This window comes from Artemia sp. Qi Xiang Cuo, chromosome 2 (assembly GCF_049724085.1).
Source record: "Artemia sp. Qi Xiang Cuo chromosome 2, ASM4972408v1, whole genome shotgun sequence".
NCBI lineage: Eukaryota > Metazoa > Arthropoda > Branchiopoda > Anostraca > Artemiidae > Artemia > Artemia sp. Qi Xiang Cuo.
In genome coordinates this window covers 35,176,304-35,202,537 of record NC_142795.1, presented here as the reverse complement: position 1 = coordinate 35,202,537, position 26,234 = coordinate 35,176,304, and the positions used below count along the sequence as shown (strand labels likewise).

General features: G+C 35.9%; 1 protein-coding gene across 2 annotated transcripts in view; it reads left to right on the top strand.

Annotated features, from left to right (window-relative positions):
• The window catches only part of bdg (sodium-dependent transporter bedraggled), a 194,357-nt gene that overhangs the window by 48,632 nt on the left and 119,491 nt on the right, over positions 1-26,234 (top strand). The window contains exons 4-6 of one of the 2 annotated variants that reach the window (XM_089100621.1): positions 122-301; positions 13,961-14,109; positions 16,778-16,908. In XM_089100621.1, coding sequence (XP_088956747.1) covers positions 122-301; positions 13,961-14,109; positions 16,778-16,908 — 460 coding nt within the window. The remainder of the gene's footprint in view (positions 1-121; positions 302-13,960; positions 14,110-16,777; positions 16,909-26,234) is intronic. The other variant, XM_089100627.1, reaches the window with a different exon arrangement.

Genomic DNA, 26,234 nt, shown 5'->3' with positions numbered 1-26,234 from the left:
ACAATAAAAACCTTTAGCGTAAAGGGCGAGGCGTTGAGGAGGGGACAGCCCCTCCTCAATGTTAGCGAACCCTCGCTTTTACTACTTTTTGTTATTTTAACTATGAATTTTAAATTTCTAGGGTGTCTCTTTCCACTCGGATGGGAAATACAAGACGTCTTACTGACTCTAATAATCGCCGACGTCGTCGAAGGACTCGTCGTACAACAGCCAGAATTTCCCCAGATTCGTCGTCTTCTTCCAGCTCTGAATCTGTTTCCAATCCTGTAGTAACGTCAAGGTCTAGGCGAAGAGAGTCAAGGTGTGGCCTCATCCGTATTTTGGCTGCGGTAATTCCAGGGGTGTTATGCGAAATTTTGACAAAATTTTATTTTCCTCTTAGCTTATGGTGATCATTAACATGGGATGAACCATAGAACACCTCTTGGCATTCTTTATATAAAGTTATACTCCCCCTACCACCCCGAATATTCTCAATATACACGGTTATCAATCTCAATACAGAACTTTTATTTCAGCAGATAATAACTTATATATATATATATATATATATATATATATATATATATATATATATATATATATATATATATATATATATATATATATATATATATATATATATATATATATATATATATATATGTATATATATATTCTGAAATTGGACCGTTTCACCTACAAATTTGACAAAACAAAAAGTTACCTGTTTCGACGTTAGTTGGAACCCAATTCAACACGTGTCGAAATGCTTGGGGAATGCTTGTGGGTGGATCCTTGTGCACTCGACATGCCTATTCCTTTTACTTTATTTCTTTGTTTCTCTTCAACTATTTCCAATGTATAAAACACTATTCAGATAGTGGAAGCAAAAAACTGAAAAAATTGTCTCAGGTATAGGAGCGAAATTCGATAATCATATGGAGTGTAATCGTGTGACCTAGGTTATATACCTTTTTTTCTTATTTTTGCATATATGCCACAAGAATAGTATCTCCAAACGCTGTCTGGAATGGCCCAGTTCCTCTCAGCTTTAATGCCTGCAAAGATTTCTTTGTTGTTCGCAGTGAAAATTTTGTCAACATTTGGCCATTTCAAAGTTAATTTGCCATTTTAGTTGTCAACATTTGGCCATTTCAAAGTTAATCTGCCATTTTATTTTTCAACATTTGGCCATTTCAAAGTTAATCTGCCATTTTAATCCACCTTAAAAATTTTGATTTTGACTATCCTTTCTCTGGAAAGTCCACAATCCTTGAAATATGCAAGTTCTACTTAAGACTATTAGAAATTTGTGACACCAATGAGTTCAACATGTTTCACTAGCATTTTGGGTGGGATAGGGTCTAAAACAACGGGAGTTGAGATCAATAATTTTAAGAAGTTTATTGTTATTATAATTGACTAGTGGAATTTACGTTCGTATGTAAATTCTTATCCTCATCCTAAACATGGGTAGGATGTTGATGGGACCACTTTTGATATTTCTATGACATACTTCAAGTATCAGCAGGTAATCTTCTCACTAACACCTTTGAGGGAATCCTACAATTTCATTAATCAATACTAGATATAAGATTGGTCCTAACAAGGTTCCTCAAGGAATTTTGCACCAAGTAGGGAGGTGATCAGAGAGATTTTTTTTATTTTACAACTTGGGCTCTATTTGAAAGAAAAGATATAAAAAATTGACACAAAATGCACTATGTAGGTTCAGGTTGTCAAAATGTTGTATCTGTATTTCCCCAGGAACAGTAACGGTGTTAAGCTGAAGTTTTCAGGGGATGTTCAATTAACTCAAAAGAGACTATGTGCATACAGGATGTCAAAAGGGTATATGAAATATCTCAACAACGGATAAGGACTCTTTAAGTTGAGACTTTATTGTTGACTAAGTTGACACATAATGTGTCTACTTCAAAGTTATTCAGCGACAAATGAATTAGGATGTTGTGATCAACCAAGTCAAATGCTTAAAAATATAGACATGGTATGAGGCCAAGTGGCAGTTCCTCTCATGATGGAAAAATCTAGCAATTAGCGTCAAATCAGTAAAACTACGATTTAATAAAAAATCTTTTTTATGTTTTTTTTTTCATGTGAAATATTATTAGAAATAATAATCATCAAAATATCTCGTTGTTGAGAAAGTACCCGTAAATTCGATTACTGTTTTCGTCAGAGGACCCTTGGATTTCGACACCAATTGTTTCTCATCTGTTTTACATGTTCAGTGAAGTTTTGACAGAGTCACCTATATTTCGACAGGGCCTGTTGTTATCTGTCGAAAATTTCGACAAGGTTACTACAAAATATTCTCAAAAGAAATGAATTCCATAATAGAAGCTAATACCTACTTTTGAATTTGGCTGAAGGAAAATTTTTAATCGGCCTTGTATTCTACTACATCAGACAAGAATTTTCGACACTTAGAACATAGTTTCGTCAATATAATATTAGCTGTCATTTTAATGACAGCTAATATTGATGCTGATGCATTGGTGCTGATCCCAACTTTTTGTGTATAAAAATAACCAAGTAATAACAATTTGAACATTACATAGTTAAACAATTGCCGAGAGCTCATTTTGTGTCGAAAACAGGAAACTGATTGAAATGAATATTCTTTTCTTATCTCAGTGTATCGGATATAGTGTCCATGTTTTGCATTGTCAAAATATAACGAGGGCTTCAAGAGATGGTGTTCCAAGTCACAACTAAGCAAAGTTATCCTGTTTTGAAGGAAAATTTCAACAGTGGTATATATATATATATATATATATATATATATATATATATATATATATATATATATATATATATATATATAATATATATATATATATATAACCTTGCTATTTTGACAATTTTTCGTACGTTGATTATATTTTCTTTTTACAGCTGAAAAAGTAACTGCAGTTTAGTGCAACTTTTTACATCAAGTTTAACTATATTAAATAAAAAAAAACAAGTTTTTTAAACTGAAAGTAAGGAGCAACATTAAAACTTAAAACGAACAGAAATTATTCCGTATATAAAAGGGACTGTCCCCTCCTCAACGCCTCGCTCTTTACGCTAAAGTTTTTTATTGTTTAAAAAAATAATGTTGTGAGACACAGTCAAACTTTAGCGTAAAGAGCGAGGCGTTGGGGAGGGGACAGCCCCTTTCATATACGGAATAATTCCTGTTCGTTTTAAGTTTTAATGTCGCTCCTTACTTTCAGTTTAAAAAACTTGTTTTTTTTTTATTTAATTTCTGATCGTTTTTTAGTTAATGCAGCTTTTATTTTGGCTAACCGTCATTGAATAAGTAAAAACAAATTGCATAAAAATTTTACTTTTCTTTTGCTTAATGGATGTCTTTACAAATTAACTTACGTAACTAACTTCTATATTCGTATATTTTTCTTCTGGCAAAAAATACAAAGTTGCAGATTTTTGCAGATATGAGCTTGAAACCTATGTAAAAGGGTTTTCTAATACGCTGAATCTGACGGTGTGATTTTCATTAAAATTCTTTCACTTCTAGGGGATGTTTCCCCCCTCTTTAAAAAATCGAGTAAATTTTCTCAGGCTCGTAGCCTTTGATGAGTAATACTAAACTTAATAAAATGTATATGTTTAGAATCAGCATTATAAACACATTCTTTTGATACATTTATTGACATAAAAATTCCATTTTTAAAAGTTTCGATTACTATTGAGCCGTATCGCTTGTTTTTTTTATTGTTTTTTTTATTACTTATATGTTATTACGTATATGAGGGGGTTCTCCCCTTAGTCAATACCACGCTCTTTACGTTAAAAGTTAAAAAAAAATTTGATTCACAAACCCCTGAATCACAAAGGCCGTTTAATTAGAATAGATAGCTCTTTTGAAAGCAGTAAAAAAAACTGTAGCGTAAAGAGTGAGGTATTGAGTTGGGGGAGAACCCCCTCACATACGTTATAATATCTTTTCGTTTTAAGTTCTAATGTTCCTTCTTACTTTCAGTTGAAAAAAACTAGTTTATTTTTTTAATTTCTGATCGTTTTTTAAATAATGCTTGGAAATCCGGCGCCCCCTTCATAGAAATGTCCCTTACCCCAAAGAAACATCATCCACGGAAAGATTCTCTAGAGTAACCCCCTCCCCTAGCCCCCACCCCCTCCAGAAAAAAATCCTTCCTGAAAATGTCTGTGTACTTCCCAATAACCAATAAATAATGCTGGCAAGTCCGGCGCCCCCTTCATGGCAATTTCCCTTCCCCCATGAAAACTTCCTTCATGGACAGATCCTCCAACATAACCCCCGACCCACCCTTCCCTCCCACTACCAGAAAAAACCTCCTGAAAACTTCTGTATACTTCCCAATAACCAATACTATATGTTAACATTGGGTAAAGTTCATAACTTTTAGCCCTCCCCCTGGGAACTTCGGGGGATTAAGTCATCCTAAAAGACATATTTATCATATTTTCGACCATATTGAACAAAATGGCTATCTCAAAATTTTGATCGGGTGACTTTGGGAAAAAAATAAGCGTGGGAGGGGGCCTAGTTGCCCTCCATTTTTTTTGGTTACTCAAAAAGGGCACTAGAACTTTTAATTTCCGTTCCAATGAGCCCTCCTAAGATATTCTAGGACCACTGGGTCAATACGATTACCCCTGGTAAAAAAAAACAAAAAAAAAACAAACAAACACGCATCCGTGATCTTTCTTCTGGCCAAAAAAAAATGCAAAATTCCACATTTTTATTGATTAGGGGCTTGAAACCTCTACTGTATGGTTCTGATACGCGGAATATGATGGTATGATTTTCATTAAGGTTCTATAACTTTTAGGGGGTCTTTCCCCCTTTTTTTTAAAATCAGCCAAATTTTCTCAGGCGCGTAACTTTTGATGGGTAGCACTAAACTTGATGAAAGTTATATACTTGTAATCAGCATTGAAATCTGATTCTTTTGATGTATCAATTGGTATCAAAAACCCGTTTTCTAGAGTTTTGGTTACCATTGAGCCGGGTCGCCACGAACTGTTTGATAACTAAACTATAAGTTTTTACAGTGCACAAAATTTGCCCAAAATGTACCCGGCCGTGATTTTTCGTGAGTAAGTAGATTGAACTAGACAGGCCTGCTCTGGTGGTCACGTGTACGCGGTCCACTTTGGATATGTTTGCATTTTCTCCTGTCTGCTGAACTGGGATGCCAAATGGACACTTTGGGTTTTGGACACTTTTTCACTCTGAGGGACACCGGGACACTATTGGGTCAAAAAAGGCAGCTTTTTGAAAAAAAGGACACTTGTTGGACATTTTTCCAAATCAAATCAAATGTCTTTATTTTCTTCTTTTTTTTATAAATACGACTACCTTTAATTTGTACTTTACTTTTAATTTTTTCATAGATGTTTTTGCGCCCTGCACGAACACCATTTATCAACCGAATAGGGATAGGACCTAAAGTCTTAACCAATGTGGTATGCTAGAACTATCAAATCCATCTTTTTCTTCTATTTCACGCTTGCCGTTTGTCATCAAGTCGGTCAACTTCAAGGACTCACCATCTGCTGGTGGCAAAGTCGCCAAGGCCGCTGAGAAGGTTGGGAAGAAGAAGTGAATGGCCATTCCCTGCCGGCACGTTCCGCATAAATCTCTGGGGCGTGTAGCCGTGTGCATATGGCTATTATTACACTGTTGTCAAAGAAAGAAAGGAGTTTTGCAGAAAAGCTGTGTTGCGGCTAAATTTTATTTGTAGCCGCTACCGAATGTTTCTTTTTATATTCTATACTTTCAGCTGTGTCAAATGCTTTTGCCACAGCTGCCACAGCTTTTGCCACATGCAATTTTTGTCAAACGCTGGTCGTCAGTTTCTATCGAGTATAACTCAAGTGAATTTATTTCAATTGCCCTTGTCTTCTCGCTTTTTTTAGTTCTCGAAAACGTCATTTTGCTCAGTGCTACTTCTAAATGTTCAGAAAACGGCAAGATAGAGGAGTTGTTAAACGCTTTTAACCACTTGACCAACCAGTTGACTGAGTGGTTAAGGAGATCGACGTCTTTTGTTTAACTATAAAACCATGTAGGTCAAAATAGACATTTCGTTGCTACAGCCGTTCGGACCTTGTCACACCCAAAGATCCTTAATAACTACCAAAGATCAACAACTCGGATCTTTTCCGCATAACTTATGAAAATGCCGAATTGAAAATAAATATCTATAGTTGGTTTTTCACTTTTCGACTATGATAGGGAGCGGTTTCGATAATCGATATAAAATTTCGCTCCGTTGACAATCTCATGACGGTTTTTTTATGCCATCTCTTCAATTTGAACTAGCACTAAACTTAATTTATCGGTAGCGTTAGTGTCAAAGCTGGAAATACCTGCAGAACTCATGCAGGTAACAGACCGCTAGGTAGCAGAACAAAGAAGGGCGAATTTCACAGGTTTTTTGGCACAGCACAATTCTTTGTTCTTCATTGTCATTTTTGATACGTTCTGATTTTTACTTTCGTGTGTCTGCTAACGCTACAGTTTTTTGTTCTTCATTTTCATTTTTGAAACGTTCTGATTTCCGCTGTTGCTTGTAATTCTCGCTTTCGCTTATTTTCTAACTGCATATTTCTTTGTTCTCACTGTCGTATATCTTCTCACCACATATTTCTTTGTTCTTCGTCTTAATTTTGATTCGCTCTGATCCTCATTGTTGCGTGTCTTGTAACCACAGATTTCTTTGTTCTTCAATTTTGTTGTTGACTCGTTGTAATTGTCGTTTTCGCAACTATTCTAATCACATTTTTCTTTGTTCTTCTTTTTCATTTATGAGTGCTGCAGAAATTTTTTCAATGCCCTTTGCCTTAGCTGCACGAATTGGTCTAGTTAGTTTTGATGGTCTAGGCTGTTCATTTTCACCCGTCCTTTTACATGTCTGAGGTTTTTCTCTTGATCTTGTCTCATGTGATAGTCCAGCTTGTTCATTTTGAGCTTACGTTTCTGTCCTTTTTTGTCCTCATTTTGAGCTTACGCGAATATATATTATTGTCTTCTAGATATTATGAAATGCTGAAAATGTCTTTTGAAATTTATATCACCGAATATGAATACATGAATTTACATATTTCTAAGTTTTGGTTCTGTAAGGTCTTTTAAAACTGTTTGAAAATGTAATTTCCTTGCGTCTTCACTTTCAATCAACATAATTGCTAAATTATTTAATCAATCCTGATTCATTGTTGATATCAGGTAGTTGTTTATTGGCTTTAGCCTGGAAAGTGATCTTTCTCCAGAAGCAACGCTTACTGGAATTGTTAAGAATATTTCACAATTTCCAAAAACGGATTTGTTCATTTTGATGGCAACGCGGGCCCTTTCAAACGTGGGGTCCGATTGAGCCCATTCGTTCCAACTGTCCTTTGTCTGGCCCTGCAAGAGACCTTTGCCAGATCTTGATTGATAAAACATCCCAATTTGCTGATGCTGATAAAACACCAATTTTCAACTAGTGCTTAGACTCATTTTTAAGTTAGCCACGAATATAAGGAGGGAAAAGTTGATCTAAAAAAGGTATATGTTGCAGAGCATAAAGTAATGCGAAAAGATTTGGTAATAGAATTACTGTAAAAGGTTAGAAAACTCCTTAAAATTTGTTCAAAATTAAATGGCTAAACCGTATCATGGGTTTGATCAGTGCTACTCACTGAAATGTAGCACCAGGGAGATCTTTACTAATTTACAAATAAGCCAAGTGACTATAAAGGAGATACTAATATCTAAATAGAACATCGCTGTTATCGTAATAAGTGGTATAGCTTAAGTGCTGGCAGAAGTATAGACAGGAGGAGAGCTCAGCCACCTCCTGTTGGAAATCCTGAAAACAATCAAACAGTTCGTGGTAACGAACTGTAAGTAAGGAGCGATACAAATCAATAGTAACCGAAACTTTAAAAGACGAATTTTTGATATCAATAGATATATCAGAAGAATTGGCTTGTTATACTGATTCCAAATATATAAAATTTATTAAGTTTAGTGTTACCCATCAAAAGCGCCTAAGCGCCTGAAAAAATTTGCCTGATTTTCAAAACAGGAGGAAACATCTCCTAAAAGTCAAGTAATCTTAATGGACATCACATCAACAGATTCAGCGTATCAAAAAACCCTATTTTAGAAGTTTCAAGCTCCCATCTGCAAAAATGTGGAATTTTGCATTTTTTGCCGGAAGAAAGATCACGGATGCGTGTTTATTTGTTCGTTTTTTGTTTTGTTTTCCCTAGGGGTGATCGTAACGAACCAATAGTCCGAGAATATTGGAAAAGGGCTCATTCGAGTGAGAATTAGAAGTTCTAGTGCCCTTTTTAAGCGACCAAAAACATTGGAGGGCAACTAGACCCCTTCCAACTCCCTTTTTTCCTCAAAGTCGTCTGATCAAAGTTTTGAGATAGCCATTTTGATCAGGATAGCTGAAAGGCCCAATAAATATGCCTTTGGAGATATCATAACCCCCCACAGCCCCTGGGGAAAGGTTTTTAAAGGTAAAAATTTGCCCATTGTTTACGTATAGTATTTTTTATGGGGAAGTATGCATACGTTCTTCGGGTGGAGGAGGGATGAATTTTATCCTGGGGGATTTTCCACAGAGAGAATTTTCCATGGAGAAGGAAGTTTCCGGGGGGTGAACTTTACGGGGGAAAACTTACAGAGTGGAAAATTGCCAGAATTCCTATACGGATTTCTTTTTATTACTCTTACTTGCTTTTTGCCGACACAATTTTATATGCGGAGATGTTCAGGCGAATTGTTTGGGGGGAAATTTTTACCGGTTTGGAAGTGTCTAAAGCAACTGTCCGTAGGAGGGGGGTTTTTTCACGGGAGGAATTCGCCGTTGGGGAGTTTTCCACGGGATAAATTCTCCAGAGAGAATTTTCTGCGGGAGCAACTTTCTTCTAGGGGGCGGGGTATTTGCGGGAAAACTTTTCCATGGAGGAGGGGATTTCCGGAATGATTGTAAAAATAATCTTTTCAAATGAAAGTCTTTTCCAAATGAAATTGCACTAAGAAAAAATTTTTCCTCTGGAACCGTCCGCAAGAAATTTTTCGAGGGGAATTATTCAGCTAGAATGGAATTGTCTGGGAGAAATTTTCCTGGTGAGGGGTTGGGAATACATTTCTATGGAGGGCTTGTCCGTGGGGAGAAGGAATTTTTTTATGGAGTGGGAGCCAGATTTCCCGGCATTATTTGAAAACGATCAGAAATTAAATAAAAACACAAGTTTTTTCAACTGAAAGTAAGTACTAACATCAAAACTTAAAACGAAGAGAAATCACTAATTATATGAGAGGGGCTGCCCCCTTCTCAATACCTCGCTCTTTACGCCCGATTCTTGAAGAATGACGCCCCCCCCCCTCATATGCTTAGTAATTCCTGTTCGTTCTAACTTTTGATGTTGCTCCTTACTTTCAGTTGAAAAAAACTAGTTTTTTAATTTAATACATAAAGACGTAAATCTTCCTTATACAATGGCTGTAAAACCATGTTCTATAAGGTAGACCTACCTACCCCCCTCCCTTCGAAGCGCATCAGACCTTCCCAAACGATATTTAGGTTATACCCCTATGTTCATGAAGTATTCTTTGTGTTTCGTTTCCTGAAGATTTAAAATGTTATCTGAACAGCTGTTTTTTTTTTGTTTTTTTTTTTTTGCATAGTATCTAAAAGGGACCATTGAAAAATATTATGAGCATTATTTCGTACCTTTTCTGCCGAAAAATATGTATCACATATATGTATATACATATCATATGTATAACAATATATTATATATACATATAATATGTATAACAATATGTATCACAAAATCCATATCATCGTATACTTTTGCAATAATTTAAAATTCAGCTGTACTCCTGCATAAAGTGCCGTTAGTCGTTCTCGGTTAGGACGAAAAAAGAGCATTTCGTGAAAAATAGTTCAAATTATGGTTTTTCATTTTCTTAAACTTAGCTAAGGCTCTACATGATATTAGGGATATTTATTGCAAAATCAGAAGAGAACATATCAACAGCAAAGCCTGCCCTTTTCCAAAATCTGAGTCACTTTTGAACACTTGTGAGACATTGCGACAGGGCTCTTTAATCCGGGACTTCCAGGTATTATGGAATGTATGGTCACCAAATCGTGAAAGTGGGCATCCACTGATTTGTTCTGTTTCACTGCCTTTTTTTTCAGGATTCTTAAAAGTTTTTGATTCCTGTTATTTTTTTACCTCTCTGAAGCTATCTTTTCTTCACAAATACTTGGAAAATTTAATTTAATTTAGACCAGTATCAGGTTTGCTGTGCTTCAATGGCCTAAATTAATTTCTTGCGAAAAAAAAAAAAGATCATTGTAATATAGCCAACAGTCCAGTCCAAGTATTATTTTCAGCTTTAAAAGAATAGCCAGTCTCTTGGAGAAATATGTTTTTCAAATTAGCAAAAGGATGTGCTTATGGGAGAGAAGACCCCCCATTTCTCTGAAGTTTGCAAAATATTTATTAGAAAAAATCACTTTTTTTACCTTACAATGGCAATAAACTTCTTACCGAATTCAGAATTAATCTCCCCTCTAAACTTCTGAAGAAAGAGGTTTTCTCGAAGAAAAAGCTTGGGTGTGGACCAAACTTACGGCTTTTGAATTACCACAACCAATTTTTTTACGCAGGTTTTGTGACATTGAATCAAAAATACTCCCCTCTCCCCCCTTCATCGAACTATAGCCCCTGCCATGTTAAAGGTTTCACCTCCAGGTAGGCAATATTGGCAAGCTTTAACAACTAGGTTTAAGAAGCTTTTTCATGTGATGACTAGAGGTGGGCCGTGCCTGGTAATTAATTTAAAAAAATAAGTTTTTTCAACTGAAAGTAAGGAGCAGCGTTAAAAATAAAAACGAACAGAAATTATTACGTATATAAAGGGGGTTGCCCCCTCCTCAACACCTCGCTCTTTGCGCTAAAGTTTTTTTTAGTACTTTAAAAAATGCTTCCTATTGTTTTATTTAAATGACCCTTGTGTTTCAGGAGTCGTTCTTACACAATTGGGACAAAATTTAAACTTTAGAGTAAAGAGCGAGGTGTTGAGAACGGGGCAATCCCCTTGATGCGCGTCATAATTTCTGTTCATTTTAAGTTTTAATGTTGCTCCTTACTTTCAGTTGGAAAAACGTTTTTTAAATAATGCCAGGAAATCTGGCCCCTCCTCTACGGAGAAATCCCCTCCCCACGGAAATATCTGTGAAAGCAAGACATATAAAAAGAATTTTGTATAGGAATTTTGGCAAATCCCCCCGGTTTATAATTTCCCCTGACAGGTTCACTCCCTGGAAACTTTCCTCCCCATGGAAAATGTGGAAAAACCCCCAGCAGAAAACTTAGTTCAAAAAACAAGTTGTTTTAACTAAATGTAAGGAGCGACATTAAAACTTAAAACGAAAAGAAATTATTCCGTATATGAAAGGGACTGTCTCCTCCTCAACGCCTCGCTCTTTACGCTAAAATTTTTTACTGTTTTAAAAAATAAAGTTGTGACCCAGAGTCAAACTTTAGCGTAAAGAGCGAGGCGTTGAGGAGAGGACAGTCCCTTTCATATACGGAATAATTTCTGTTCGTAAAGAGCGTACTAGTATTGTGTAAAACGGAATACTAGTAATTTACAATACTAACAGAATGGAAATTTCTAAAAAAAAATACAACAAAAACCGATTTTCAAATGGTCTGGATAATCTTCTATTAAATAGTTCATCCTTAAAATGAAATTAAATAAAAAAAAACAAGTTTTTTAAACTGAAAGTAAGGAGCGGCCTTATAACTTAAAACGACAAAAAATTATTCCGTATATGAAAGGGGCTGTTCCTTCCTCAACGCATCGCTCTTTACGCTACAATTTGACTGTGTTTCATAACTTTTTTTTTTAAACAATAAAAAACTTTAGCGTAAAGAGCGAGGCGTTGAGGAGGGGACAGCCCCTTTCATATACGGAATAATTTCTGTTCGTTTTAAGTTTTAATGTCGCTCCTTACTTTCAGTTTAAAAAACTTGTTTTTTTTATTTAATTTCTGATCGTTTTTTAGTTAATTCACCTTTTATTTGTATAAAAATTTTACTTTTATTTTTATAAATTGATGTCTTTAAAAATTAACTTACGTAAATAACTTCTATATTAGTATATTTTTCTTCTGGCAAAAAATACAAAGTTGCAGATTTTTGCAGATATGAGCTTGAAACCTATGTAATAGGGTTTTCTGATACGCTGAATCTGACGGTGTAATTTTCATTAAAATTCTTTCACTTGTAGGGGATGTTTCCCCCTCTTTAAAAAATCGAGTAAATTTTCTCAGGCTCGTAGCCTTTGATGAGTAATACTAAACTTAATAAAATTTATATATTTAGGATCAGCATTATAAACACATTCTTTTGATACATTTATTGACATCAAAATTTCGTTTTTAAAAGTTTCGATTACTATTGAGCCGTATCGCTTGTTTTTTTATTGTTTTTTTATTACGTATATGTTATTACTTATATGAAGGGGTTCTCCCCTTAGTCAATACCACGCTCTTTACGTCAAAAGTTAAAAAAAATTTTGATTCAGAAACCCCTGAATCACAAAGGCCGTTTAATTAGAATAGATAGCTCTTTTGAAAGCACTAAAAAAAAACTGTAGCGTAAAGAGCGGGGTACTGACTTGGGGGAGAACCCCCTCACATACGTTATAATTTCTGTTCGTTTTAAGTTCTAATATTCCTTCTTACATTTCAGTTGAAAAAACTTGTTTTTTTTTATTTAATATCTGATCGTTTCTTAAATAATGCTCGGAAATCCGGCCCCACCTTCATAGAAATGTCCCTTACCCCAATGAAACATCCTCCATGGAAAGATCCTCCAGAGTAACTGCCTCCTCTAGCCCCCCCCCCCCCCAGAAAAAAAACCTTCCTGAAAATGTCTGTATACTTCCCAATACCCAATAAAAAATGCTGGCAAGTCCGGCGCCCCCTTCATGGCAATTTCCCTTCCCCCATGAAAACTTCCTTCATGAACAGATACTCCAACATAACCACCGACCCACCCTTCCCTCCCACTACCAGGAAAAAAACCTCCTGAAAACTTCTGTATACTTCCCAATAACCAATACTATATGTTAACATTGGGTAAAGTTCATAACTTTTAGCCCTCCCTCTGGGAACTTGGGGGGATTAAGTCACCCTAAAAGACATTTTTATCATATTTTCGACCATGATGAACAAAATGGCTATCTAAAAATTTTGTTCGGGTGACTTTGGGAAAAAAAATAAGCGTGGGAGGGGGCCTGGTTGCCCTCCATTTTTTTTGGTCACTCTAAAAGGGCACTAGAACTTTTAATTTCCGTTCCAATGAGCCCTCCCACGATATTCTAGGACCACTGGGTCGATACTATCACCCCTGGATAAAAAAAAAAAAAAAAAAAACAAACAAACAAAGAAATAAACACGCAACCGTGATCTTTCTTCTGGCAAAAAATGTAAAATTCCACATTTTTGTAGATAGGAGCTTGAAACCTCTACAGTAGGGTTCTCTGATACGCTGAATATGATTGTATGATTTTCATTAAGGTTCTATAGCTCTTAGGGGGTCTTTCCCCCTTTTTTTGAAAATCAGCCAAATTTTCTCAGGCGCCTAACTTTTGATGGGTAGCACTAAACTTGATGAAAATTATATATTTGAAATCAGCATTGAAATCTGATTCTTTTGATATATCTATTGGTATCAAAAACCCGTTTTCTAGAGTTTCGGTTACCATTGAGCCGGGTCGCTCCTTACTTACAGTTCGTTACCACGAACTGTTTGATATGTTTATGAAATTCTCGATATGCTACTCATGCGTTATTATAGTTGTAATCATTGTCTTAACAACAATTTTTATTCTTTTTACCCATAATAAGTTTAATTTGATTCTCGCTTTTAGTGATATGCGACTTGATGACGGCGGTAGGGCGCAGAGAAAACACCATAGCCATTGGCCCATGCAAATATCTCCAATTTTTGCCTTCCTTGCGTGTACACTGGGATTATTAAACATTTCGAGGGTGTCTACTTTGACTGTGATATATGGAGGTTAGTGTATCATCGTTATGTGTATTATTTAAATAACCCTGTTTTTCTTTCATAAATATTGCCAACTTGGCCGTTTTATGACCAAATACTTTATTGGTTATAACTAGATTACTACACTTACAAAATTACAGCAGTCTATAACCGTTCCTATATCCCTTTCCTACGCCAAATTTACCAAGGATAGGATACCATCTATCACTATATCTACTAACCTGCGCAACGAAATTCCCTAATAAAAATATTCTGTTTCTACTACTGATTTTATTTATTTGTTCCTGCAACTGCAAGTAAAATACATCTGAGTTACTACTATCCTCTTTAGTTAATTTTACAGGGTTATGACTGATACCCAGGGGCGTCCTGAGGCTCGTTTTATTGGGGGGCGATCTTTGTAAATTTTACCGAATCGATACCTGATTTATGCCGAATTTTCTGCAGAAATCAAGAATTTTGCTAAATTTCGGCCAGTATTGCAAAATTTTCGCCTTCGGCGAAAATTTTACTGAATGCCAAAAAAGTTGGAGGGGGCGCCCCTCCCCCTGCCCCCACTAGGGGTGTCCCTGCTTATACCTATCACTTTTTTAATGTTAAAATGAGCAACCGGAATTTTATCATTACTACCTTCCTAACCTAAGCAAGATTTATCCTTATCCATCATGAGCCCTACCACTTGTCTATGCACCTCATCGTGTCAGCCTAAGTAAATGAATTATGTATCATCTAAGATTTAAGGGAAGTGGAAACTTCCTGGTATGGTTTATAGAGGGATGCTTTGAATAGATTTAGATGGAGGAGAATGAGCGTGCGTAGCTTTGTTTCAGTCAAAATGTCAATACAATTGTTGTTTTTAGCGTCGTAAAGTTCCTAGTTGTAAGTTTCATATTACTTAAATAATTAAAATTGGTATAATTGGTAATCATAAAATTGGTAATTGGTCCCACTGGTGCAGGTCAGGGGACTCATATGTCTTCTAAAGTCTAGATGTACACGAAGCGCTTAAGCCGGCTGGGAACGGGACACCATGAAGTCCCTGATGTATCCAGTTGAACGGAAGCTTTGTGCAATTCTGGGGCTTATCTTGGTAACAATATGGTTTTCCTCACTTGTTGATGCCATTCTATACAAAAGAGTCGACGTCCTGCAAATATACCGAGACACTAATATGCAAGCCATCATCCCAATCCACAAATTCATAAAAATGTGTTGATGGGGCCCCTGTAAGTCAATACTTTATTTTTACACGTTTGAAAAGATAGAAAACACATTAAAAAGTTTCTTTTCAATCCTTTTTTGAGTATTATGAGACACCAAGTGACTTAATTTTTGTGGTTAATGAATCCAATCAATTAATTTATTGTTGAATCTGGATTCAGTGGTTTATAATCTGATTTCACTAATGCTAAACTGACTAGATTTTCTTTATGTTAATATATCTAAGTATATTTTTTCATATGAACACAAATATAATTCTTTTCACATGTGTGTGTTACAGGAACGTTTTTTCCAGTAAGAATAATTCCCCTCCGTTTCCTCATTTCTCAGAATTAATGACATGGTAGTATCATAAGAAATCATTTCATTTGAACCAGTTGTGTCTATACAATAGTGCTAGATTGAACCAGATATCCTTCGTTCAAGGCCTCTGTATTTTCACTAATTAATAAAACTTGGCAGCAAATTTGAACTTTTTGAATTTGAGAGAATAATACGTGACTTCGTCGAATTTTTTGCTGGTTTGAAAAATGTAATCAAATTTATCCCATCAAGTTCCGTTCTTAGGTAAAAACTGTTTGAAATTTCATTTCCGTTGAACGTTATGTGATCTAATTGTTTGTAGGATTAAATAGACTTATCATTATTCTGTGTATTTGCTATCGGTATAATGCAATTTTTTGCGCTAATTTCAAATATTTAATCGGAACTTTTTTGTAACCGACTTTTTTTTATATAATGATCTCTTAAATTTGTCTTTTGGAAGTTTTTAAATTGTAAGCAATGTAAATAAATGCCCTTGTTATATATTTAGATCTCTCAGTTCTGTGAGTGCAAGAAAAACGCAATTAATTGCCTCATTTGCAATCTCATGCAACTTTCAACACACTATAAAACTATAAAATAGCAGTGACTTTAACTGCAACGCCATCTCTCTACTTGATTACGCAGACACATTTACCCACCTTTTGGTGGATCCAAATGCTATATAGACCATCGAGGGCTGAGATAGACACGGTGACAGACATTTTGGTGGGTCAGCCAGCAGGCATATAATATGAAAGAGTGAACAGGTGATAGGACATCACGGTGACAGGAAACACAGGTGGTTACAATCTACTCTATATGTTTGTTTTCATCAAACCAGTTGGAAAAATTCAGGTTTAATGTTTACTTTCGCGGCATCATCTATCCATTTTTGCATAGTGCACAAAAGAAAAATGAGCTGCAAGCTTTGTTTTATACTCCCAATTAATTTCACAGATATCTCTAGAGCTATAAAAATTTATTGTAAATTTATTAGTATTTTATAATCAAATTTGAAAACTTGATATCATATGTAAAATGGAATGCACTTTAATACCTTGACCATTCCCTTTCATGCCTAGAATCAAATTATGTGTACGGTTTTGTTCGAATGTCAATTTTGGGAATTTAGACTATTTGCTTTTTTCAGCTAATTTCCTGGTTCAATTTGTGGTTTTGTCCATCTCGTTTGGAATACCATTATTTTGTTTCTTTGCCTGCCTTGGTAAGCACATCAATCGAGGCATAATAGACATGTGGGTGATATCACCAGTGTTTCGGGTGAGTATACTTTACCATAGCAACCTTCTTATATATGTATAGTACTTCGAGGTTTTTGTCCCTACATCTCGGCTGACCAATCCCAGAACACTGTGTTTGCACGTTTTCTTTGTTTTGAGTCAAGGATTACTCCTTACGTAACTTTTCCGCTGAGTCGGTCACTTTATATGGATTTACTGCATCTGCTTCGGTTGCGTAGATTGACGGTTCAATTAACAGTGTATCTGCTGTTTCATTTGACAATCAAAATCCAAAACAATGTATCCAAATCTGAATCAGGTTCACTTTTGTGTAAAGTATTTAACATCAATTCGAGAAGCTTTTCCGGGTATCTCATTTCTTAGTTAGTTGGGCATTTATGTGTCAACGATAGCGGTCCAGGGGGGGGGGGCTCTTGGGACTAAAGCTAGTCGTGGGAAAGGGCTCGTTCTCAGGCCTGGAACTTCCGTTCCAGGAAAGTTATATTCTTGGTTCATTTCTAAAGGCAGTCCATCGTTCGCCCTCGTCGCAGCTAGTTGTTCTTATGCTATCTTATTTTCTCTATGCGTATTCTCACGTTATTTAATAAAGACCATGTACCAACGTTTATCGTCTATCTTTGGAATTTACGTAAACCATTACATCTGCCAATATAAAAGGCATACAAATAAAGAACTAAATAGTGGTTTAAAGAGTGGTGGCAAGCGGTTAAAACTAGTGGAGCATATATCACTAGGGGAAAACCTCCAAGTGACATTTGAGTGACCGTTATAAGTACTTACGACGACATCTTACGCTAAATACTGGCAACATATTGAAGAGCTATTTCGCCCGCTACCAAAATTGCTTGTGATATTGAGCCGCAAATACTGCAAAAGACTGATTAATAAGACATCGAAACGTTACGAGCTATTGAACTTTCTTCTATTCAAAGCGCCTTCTTGAGAAACACTTTCTTTTAAATGAACATTTTGAAATAGGCTGTTACACAATGCATAATATGGATTTCCTCGCGATAGCTTCTACCTACTAATTCAAATTTCTACAACTAAGAGTCTCCGGTTGATTTACCGTTAGAACGTTACCGTTACCGTTAGAGTGTCTTACCGTTAGAAATTAAAGGAATGCGAGCTGTAGTAAAATCTTCCAAGGCCTCAAGAGTGAAATTGGCAGTCAGCTTGGAAAATGGAACAGTTCTGAGAGTTGGCATTTATAATACCAACAGGGGAATGGCCATCATGGGCCATCCTAAATTGTTCAACTTCAAAAGTTGACTTCTAACTGTTGCGTCAAGCGGTCAAGTATAGTGCAACCCTTATTAACAGAAAGTGAAACTTAAAAATAAAATTTGTATAATAATATAGGCATCCAAAGAATTGGATTTTTAAGCTGATTACGATTATCTAAAATTCATTAAATTCAAACTTACCAATCAACAGTTAGTAACATATGAACATTTACCTCATTTACGAAAGAACAAAAAGGGGGGAGAAACCTTTTTAAAAATTACACCATTAGATTCAATATACTTGACAATCCTCATGCGGGAGTTTCAAGCTACTGTCCACAAAAACACGAAATTTCTTTGTTTTCGAGAGGAAGTTGGTCATGGATGCGTGTTTGTTTATATTTTGGACGATGCTTAAAAGAAAAATTTAGGACGACTCTATATTTATGAGAAAGAATGCTCCAACACAGGAGAAATATGATAAAAAGTTTTACTGTGTGTTTTTTTCGTCTCAGTGCTTCGAGAATGTTATGGCCCATTAATTTGAATTTTTGTCATAAAGAAAAAAAACATTCTGTTCAAATGGTTCAAAGATAATTGATAAATAAACTCTTGCAATATCAATTGGTTATGATTTGTAGGAAAACACTAGTCAAACTTTAGAGTAAAGAGTAACATGTCGAGGAGAATGACAGCTCTATCTCCCTCATATGATATGCTTTGTACATTGTACATTTAAACATCCCTCTTTACTTCCTTTTGAAAAAAGTCTTTTTTCTTCATTTCATAATTGATGAGGTTGCACTCGAGTGTGGTTATGAAAAAAGAGCAACTGATAAAAGGATGATCTGGGTGGCTATACAGAAATGGTAATATTGGTATTGGCTATACAGAAAGTGTTTTATTGGTATCTGGAACCAATTATAGATGTAAAGTCCTTCAAGCTGGTTTGAAAACAATGTACAAATACAAAATTCCAAAAAAGAAAAGTGAAAGAGATTATATTAAAATATCATTCAGTATTTCTTTATAATTTTTTTGTATATTTACCTAAAAGTTCATGATACAGAAAACTAAAATTTTTAAATTGCCAACTAATTTTATTGGCAGAAAAACCTCTTAAGACCAGTTTTTGGCTAAGCGTTATACATCTATTTTTAAAATCTGTGTAATTACTGCAAATTCTTGCATACCTAAATAATTAGGAATAATGAGCTGAATAAGTAATATTTGAATGTATATTACTTTCAAGGAATGGAAAATTAATTACTTAAAAATTAAAATCATCTGTTATATTATGTATTTTCAAAACTAATTTATTATTATCTGAAGTATAAATATTTAAATCTAAGAAACGGTCAGAGTGTCTTGTCCCATAGCTAGGCTCCAGAATTAACTCTTGTGGATAAATATTTTTTGAAATATCAATATATTCTGCGAAATTTATTACTAAGAGATCGTCCAGATATATTTTATTATTTGAAAGATTATATTTTACATTACTTGGGATATTTTTATATATCATATATTCATATTCCAATTGACTCAAAAACAAGTCCGCTATACATGGACTAGCATTCCCACCCATAGGAATGCCAACAATTTGTTTACATAAATTACCATCAAATCTTATAAAAGTATTGAACAAAACAAATTTCAATAAATCGCATACCATATCCAAGCTATAACATCTTGAACTAATAGTACTTCTAAAGAAATTCGTCCATTCCATTGGGCTTTTTTGTTAAAAGTATCGATTTTCAAAAATCCGATATTAGACAAAAGAAAAGATTTCTCAATGACCATTTTCAATTTTTCGAATACTAAATTAAGTGACAGATTTGTATGCAGAATAGTAAAATCAAGCGAATCTAATCTCTTAGCTGAAACCATAGCCAAAGAGTCATTCACTTGTTATGAATTAGTAATAATCCAATTTGGGTTAAAGTTAGAAAACTTTATAACTCCAGAATAACATGCTTAAAATTTATTTCTGATATCCCTTAAAATGAAAGATAGGTCAGTGGCCGCAATTCTGGTTGGAAACCTTGCTGCCCCAGCAATAAAACGTGGTTTTCTTGGATTTTTATGAAATTTTACCGTCCAATATAAGAAAGGAAACTTTTTATCATTATCATTAATTTCAATATTGAATTTTTTCAAAAATTTTTCTTCTATATATATATATATATATATATATATATATATATATATATATATATATATATATATATATATATATATATATATATATATATATATATATATATATATATATATATATATATATATATATATATATATATATATATATATATATATATATATATATATATATATATATATATATATATTTTTCAAAAAATAGGCAAATTTTCTCAGGCTCTTAACTTTTAATGGGTAACATTAAACTTCATGAACTTTATATATCATAGGCAGCGCAATAACGCTGCCTAAGTAAAGACCGATGTGGGCACAATGTGTTTTTTTTTTCTCCATACCCCGGCACTTCGTATCGAAGGAGTTGTCGTAGAAAGTTCGAAAAGGGCTCATTCAATTGGAAATTGAAGTGGCTAGTACCCTTTAATAGTCGAAAGTTATTTGAGGGTAACTAGCCCCCCCCCCCCAACCACGCCCATCATTCCCACAAACACATCCAATCAAAATTTTGAGATAGCTATTTTGTTCAGCGTAGTTAATTTCCAGATAGAAAAATATCTTTTTGAGGAGGACACTCCCCCACAACCCTCGGGGCATTGGTTTTAAGTTATGCCCTGGGGGCATATAAGGTTTTTATAGAAGAAGTTGTCGCAGAAACTTCAAAAAATGCTCATTCGATTGGAAATTGAAAGGGCTAGTGCCCTTTTTAATAGTCGAAAGTAATTGTAGGGCAACTAGCCCCCCCACGCCCATCATTCCCCCAAACACATCCAATCAAATTTTGGCATAGCCATTTTGTTCAGCGTAGCTGATTTCCACATAGAAAATATCTTTTTGAGGAGTACACTCCCCTACAACCCTCGGGGCAAGGGTTTTAAGTTATGGCCTGGGGGTATATAAGGTTTTTATAGAAGATGTTTTCGTAGAAACTTCAAAAAAGGCTAATCGATTGGAAATTCAAAGGGCTAGTGCCCTTTTTAATAGTTGAAAGTGATTGGACGGTAACTAACCCCCCTCTCAGGCCCACCTTTTCCCCAAACACATCCAATCAAAAATTTGAGATAGCCATTTTGTTCAACGTAGTTTTGGAAATTAGGTCTCTGAGGATGACTACCCCCTCACAGCCCTTTAGGACAAGGGTTGTAAGTTATGCCCTGGGGGCATATAAAGTTTTTGTAGAACGTGTTGTCGTAGAAACTTCAAAAAGGGCTCATTCGATTACAAATTGAAATGGCCTGTGCCGTTTTTATAGTCGAACACTATTGGAAGGCAACAAACACCCCTTCCATGCCCACTATTTCCCCACACACATCCAATCAAAATTTTGAGATAGCCATTTTGTTCCACGCAGTTAAAGTTCAGAAAATTATACCTTTGAGCAGGACACTCGCCCCGCAGTCTTCAGAGCAAGGGTTATAAGTTATGCCCTGGGGGCATATAAGTTTTTATTGAAATATTTATCGTAGAAACTTGAAAAAGGGCTCATTCGATTGGAAAATCAAAGGTCTAGTGCCCTTTTTGATAGTCAAAAGTGATTTGAGGGCAACTAGTCCCCCCTCTTTCACCCACATTTTCTTCAAACACATCCAACCAAATTTTTAGATAGCCATTTTGTTCAGTGTTGTGGATTTCCAGATAGAAATTATGTTTTTGAGGAGGACCCTCCCCAAAGCCCTCGGGGCAAGGGTTTTATTTTATGCCCTGGGGGTATAGAAGGTTTTTACCGAACGTGTCGTCGTAGAAACTTCAAAAAGGGCTCATTCGATTGGAAATTGAAATGGCTAGTGCCCTTTTTATAGTCGAAAGTGATTTGAGGGCAACTAGCCCCCCTCTCTCACCCACAATTTTCCCTAAACACATCCAATCAAAATTTTAGATAGCCATTTTGTTCAGTGTTGTGGATTTCCAGATAGAAATTATGTTTTTGAGGAGGACCCTCCCCCACAGCCCTCAGGGCAAGGGTTGTAAGTTATGCCCTGGGGGCATATAAGGTTTTTACTGAACGCGTCGTCGTCGAAACTTCAAAAAGGGCTCGTTCGATTGGAAATTGAAATGGCTAGTGCTCTTTTTAATAGTCGAAAATTACTTGAAGGCAACTAACACCCCTTCCACGCCCACCATTTCCCCAAACATATCCAATCAAAATTTTTAGATAGCTATTTTGTTCCACGCAGTTTAAAGTTCAGGAAATTATACCTTTGATCAGGATACTCCCCCCACAGTCTTCAGGGCAAGGGTTATAAGTTATGCCCTGGGGGCATAGAAGGTTTTTATTGAAATGTGTGTCTAGAAATATGAAAAAAGGCTCATTGGATTGGAAATCCAAAGGGCTACTGCCCTTTTTAATAGTCAAAAGTGATTGGAGGGCAACTAACCTCCCTCTCACGCCAACCATTTCCCCCAACACATCCAATCAAAATTTTTAGATAGCCATTTTATTCAACGTAGTTGAAAGTTTTGGAAATTAGGTCTTTAAGGATGACAACCCATCCCCCCACAACCCTCAGGTTTTAAGTTATGCCCTGGGAGCATGTAAGGTTTTTATTGAAAGCGATGTTGTAAAAACATCCAAAAGGGTTCACTCAATTGAAAATTGAAAGGGCTAGTGTTTTTGAAATATTCAACAACGGCTAAAAGGCAACTAACCCCCCTCTCATGCCTATCATTTCACACAACTCATCCCCTCAAAATTTTGAGACACTCAGTTTTGATGACATTGTCACAAGTTCTCGACAGAAAGTCTTTTTTAATGGATGCTCCCTCATAACTCTCAGTGCACGGGTGTTAAGTTATTCCTCAGGGACATATAAGGTTTATATAAAGTTGTACTAGAAACTTCAAAAGGGCCTCCATTTGATTGGAAATTGAAATTGCCCTTTTTAATAGTCGAAAGCGAGTGGAGTGTAATTAACCCCCCTCTCATGCCCACCATTTCCCCAAGCACATTCAATCAAAGTTTTGAGATATCCGTTTTGTTCTTTGCAGGTGAAAGTACTTGCAATTAGGTATATAAGGAAGACAAACTCCCCAGGTCCCCAAGGTTACAGGTTTTAAGTTATGCCTCTGGGGCACATAAGTTTTTTATTGCTAAAATCGACTTAAAAACTTCCCACGGGGCTCATTCAATTGGAAATTGAGAGGGCTAGTAGTAGGGTAAGAGGTACCATTTTGCTCACGCCCCTAGGAATCTCCATGTTATTTGCTTGCCTTACCTTCCTTGGCGCCTTTCCATGGTAGATTACCAAGGCAGATTATCAGACTGGTTATTACGAAAGGTTTTTTAGGGAAAGCTGTTAATCACTTATTTGTTATCCACAGTTACATTTTTGAAGTCTTTGGAAACAGTTTGACGTGTTCGGTTAGATTACGGTCCTTCGCGTTTGATAGACATTCGCAAAAAAAGGGGTAATTAGGGATTAGATAATTTTTAACGTTAAATCTCTGAATAAAATATTTGTGGATCATGTACTTGACGATGGATAAAAGGGTTAAGGTGATTAGCAATTACGAGCAAGGATCCCCCCACTGGTTCCTGGCAGTAGGCTACGCATATCAAATTGCTGTACTGTGGGTTAGGTAACATGATTAAACACGCTTTTACAGTCGGAATTCATTGATTGACATTTGCAATGAAGGGGTAATTAGTGATTGGATTATTTTTTAACGTGAAGGGTCAATTTCGGAGGGAAAACCAAAAATACTCAGAATTGAAAATAAATAGGGTCTCCCTCAACGACAAGGGTCACAGGCCCTTCGTTCCCCCATTTCTGAGAGTAGCGGAGGGGGGGGGGTCAATTTTGGAGGGAAAACCAAAAATACTCAGAATCGAAAATAAACGGGATCTGCCTCAAGGGCAAGGCTCAGAGACCCTTTGTTCCCCCATTTCTGAGGGCAGGGGAGGGTGGAGGTCAATTTTGGAGGCAAAACCAAAAATACTCAGAATCGAAAATAAACGGGACCTGCCTCAAGGGCAAGGCTCAAAGGCCACTCCGTCCCCCTTTTCTGAGGGCTGGTGAGGGGGGGGGATCAATTTCGGAGGGAAAACAAAAATGCTCAGAATCGAAGATAGTTTCCATTCATCTTAGTTTTTAACGATGCTCCTTATTTCTAGTTGAAAATGCTTATTTTTTAATTTAATTGGGAATGAAAAGTCAAACTCTAGCATAAAGAACAAGGTATTTTGGAGGGGGTATCTGATGAAATAATTTAGGTCGTATGATCAATTTAATTTATTTTTTAAATTCAATAGTTTTTCAGTAAGGACACTCGATATCCTAAAACTGTCTGATTAAAACTTTTACCTTGAGCATCGATGTTGTTAGCAGAATTTCAAAAAGTAACATTTATGATGGCTGGTGTATCTGATGAAATAATTTAGTTCGTATTATCAAGTTAATTTATTTTTTAATTCAGTAGTTATTCAGTAATGACACTCTATATACTAAAAGTATTTGATTCAAAATTTTACCTTGATTATCTATGCTATTATCAGAATTTAAAAAAAGGATAGTTTATGAGGGCTGGCGTATCTGATGAAATAATTTAGGTCGTATGATCAATTTAATTTTTTGTTTAATTCAGTAGTTTTTCAGTAAGGACACTCGATATCCTAAAAGTGTTTGATTTAAACTTTTACCTTGAGCATCTATGATGTTAGCAGAATTTCAAAAAAGGATCGTTTATGAGTGCTGGCGTATCTGATGAAATAATTTAGGTCGTACGATCAATTTAATTTATTTTTTTAATTCAATAGATTGTTAGTAATTACTCCTTATATCCTAAAAGTGTTTTATTCAAAAATTTAAATTTTGCTTCTATGCTTTTAGCATAATTTAAGAAAGGATCGTTTGAGGGCTGTTATATCTGAAGAAATAATTTAGGTTGTATAATCAATTTAATTTATTTTTTAATTCAGTAGTTTTTTTCAGTAAGGACACTCGATATCCTAAGTGTTTGATTCAAACTATTTACCTTGAGAATCGATGTTGTTGGGTCCCAGTCCACCAGCCTGAATGGTGGAAATCCACTAGCTCAGTATTGGGGTCTTAGTCAAGCAGCCTGAATGGTTGAAATCCACTAGCTCAGAATTGGGGTCTCAGTCCACAAGCCTGAATGGTGGAAATTCACTAGCTCAGTATTGGGGTCTTAGTCCACCACCTTGAATGGTGGAAATTTACTAGCTCAGAATTGGGGTCTTAGTCCACCAGCCTGAATGGTTGAAATTCACTAGATCAAAATTGGGGTCTTAGTCAGTGTTCAGATTGGAGCGTTGGGGTCCGACTCTCTGGGCTTTATATGTCAAGGTCTGAATGCTAAGCGATGGACATGAGCTCGATTGGGACCCCATTGTGACAATGGAAAACAAAAAATATATTGTTGGTATGTGTGTAGAGCATGGCATGGTTACCGCTAGGGCAACAGTCTAACCGTTGACGGTTTTAGGTATCCGTGAATAAGTTCTAAGGTGATAGTGGAAGCTGGGACAATTTTTGGAGGTGCCCACCTCACCTGCCCAGAGTCTCAGGCAAGTGACCCTAAATTTGAAAAAGTGTAAATTGGCTCAGATTTTCTAAACTGAGCTGAGACAATGAATAGATACTATTGGGAAAGTGATTGGAGACGCTGGGCATCCGTGAGCAAGTGCTAAATTGAGAGAGGAATTTGGGACAATATTTGGGGGTGCCCACCCGCCCAGAGTCTCCGGCAGGTGACCCAAAAATTTAAAAAACACACAGAGACGACAGACACAAAGAGACGAATCACACACAGAGAGAACAAACACACAGAAACGACACATAGAGACGACACATGCACAGAGACGATACACACACACACAGAGTCAACACACACAGAGAGACGAGACGTACACACAGAAATGACAAACACATAGAGACGACACACACAAAGAGACGTCACACACACACAGATATGAAACATACATAGAGACGAAACACACAAA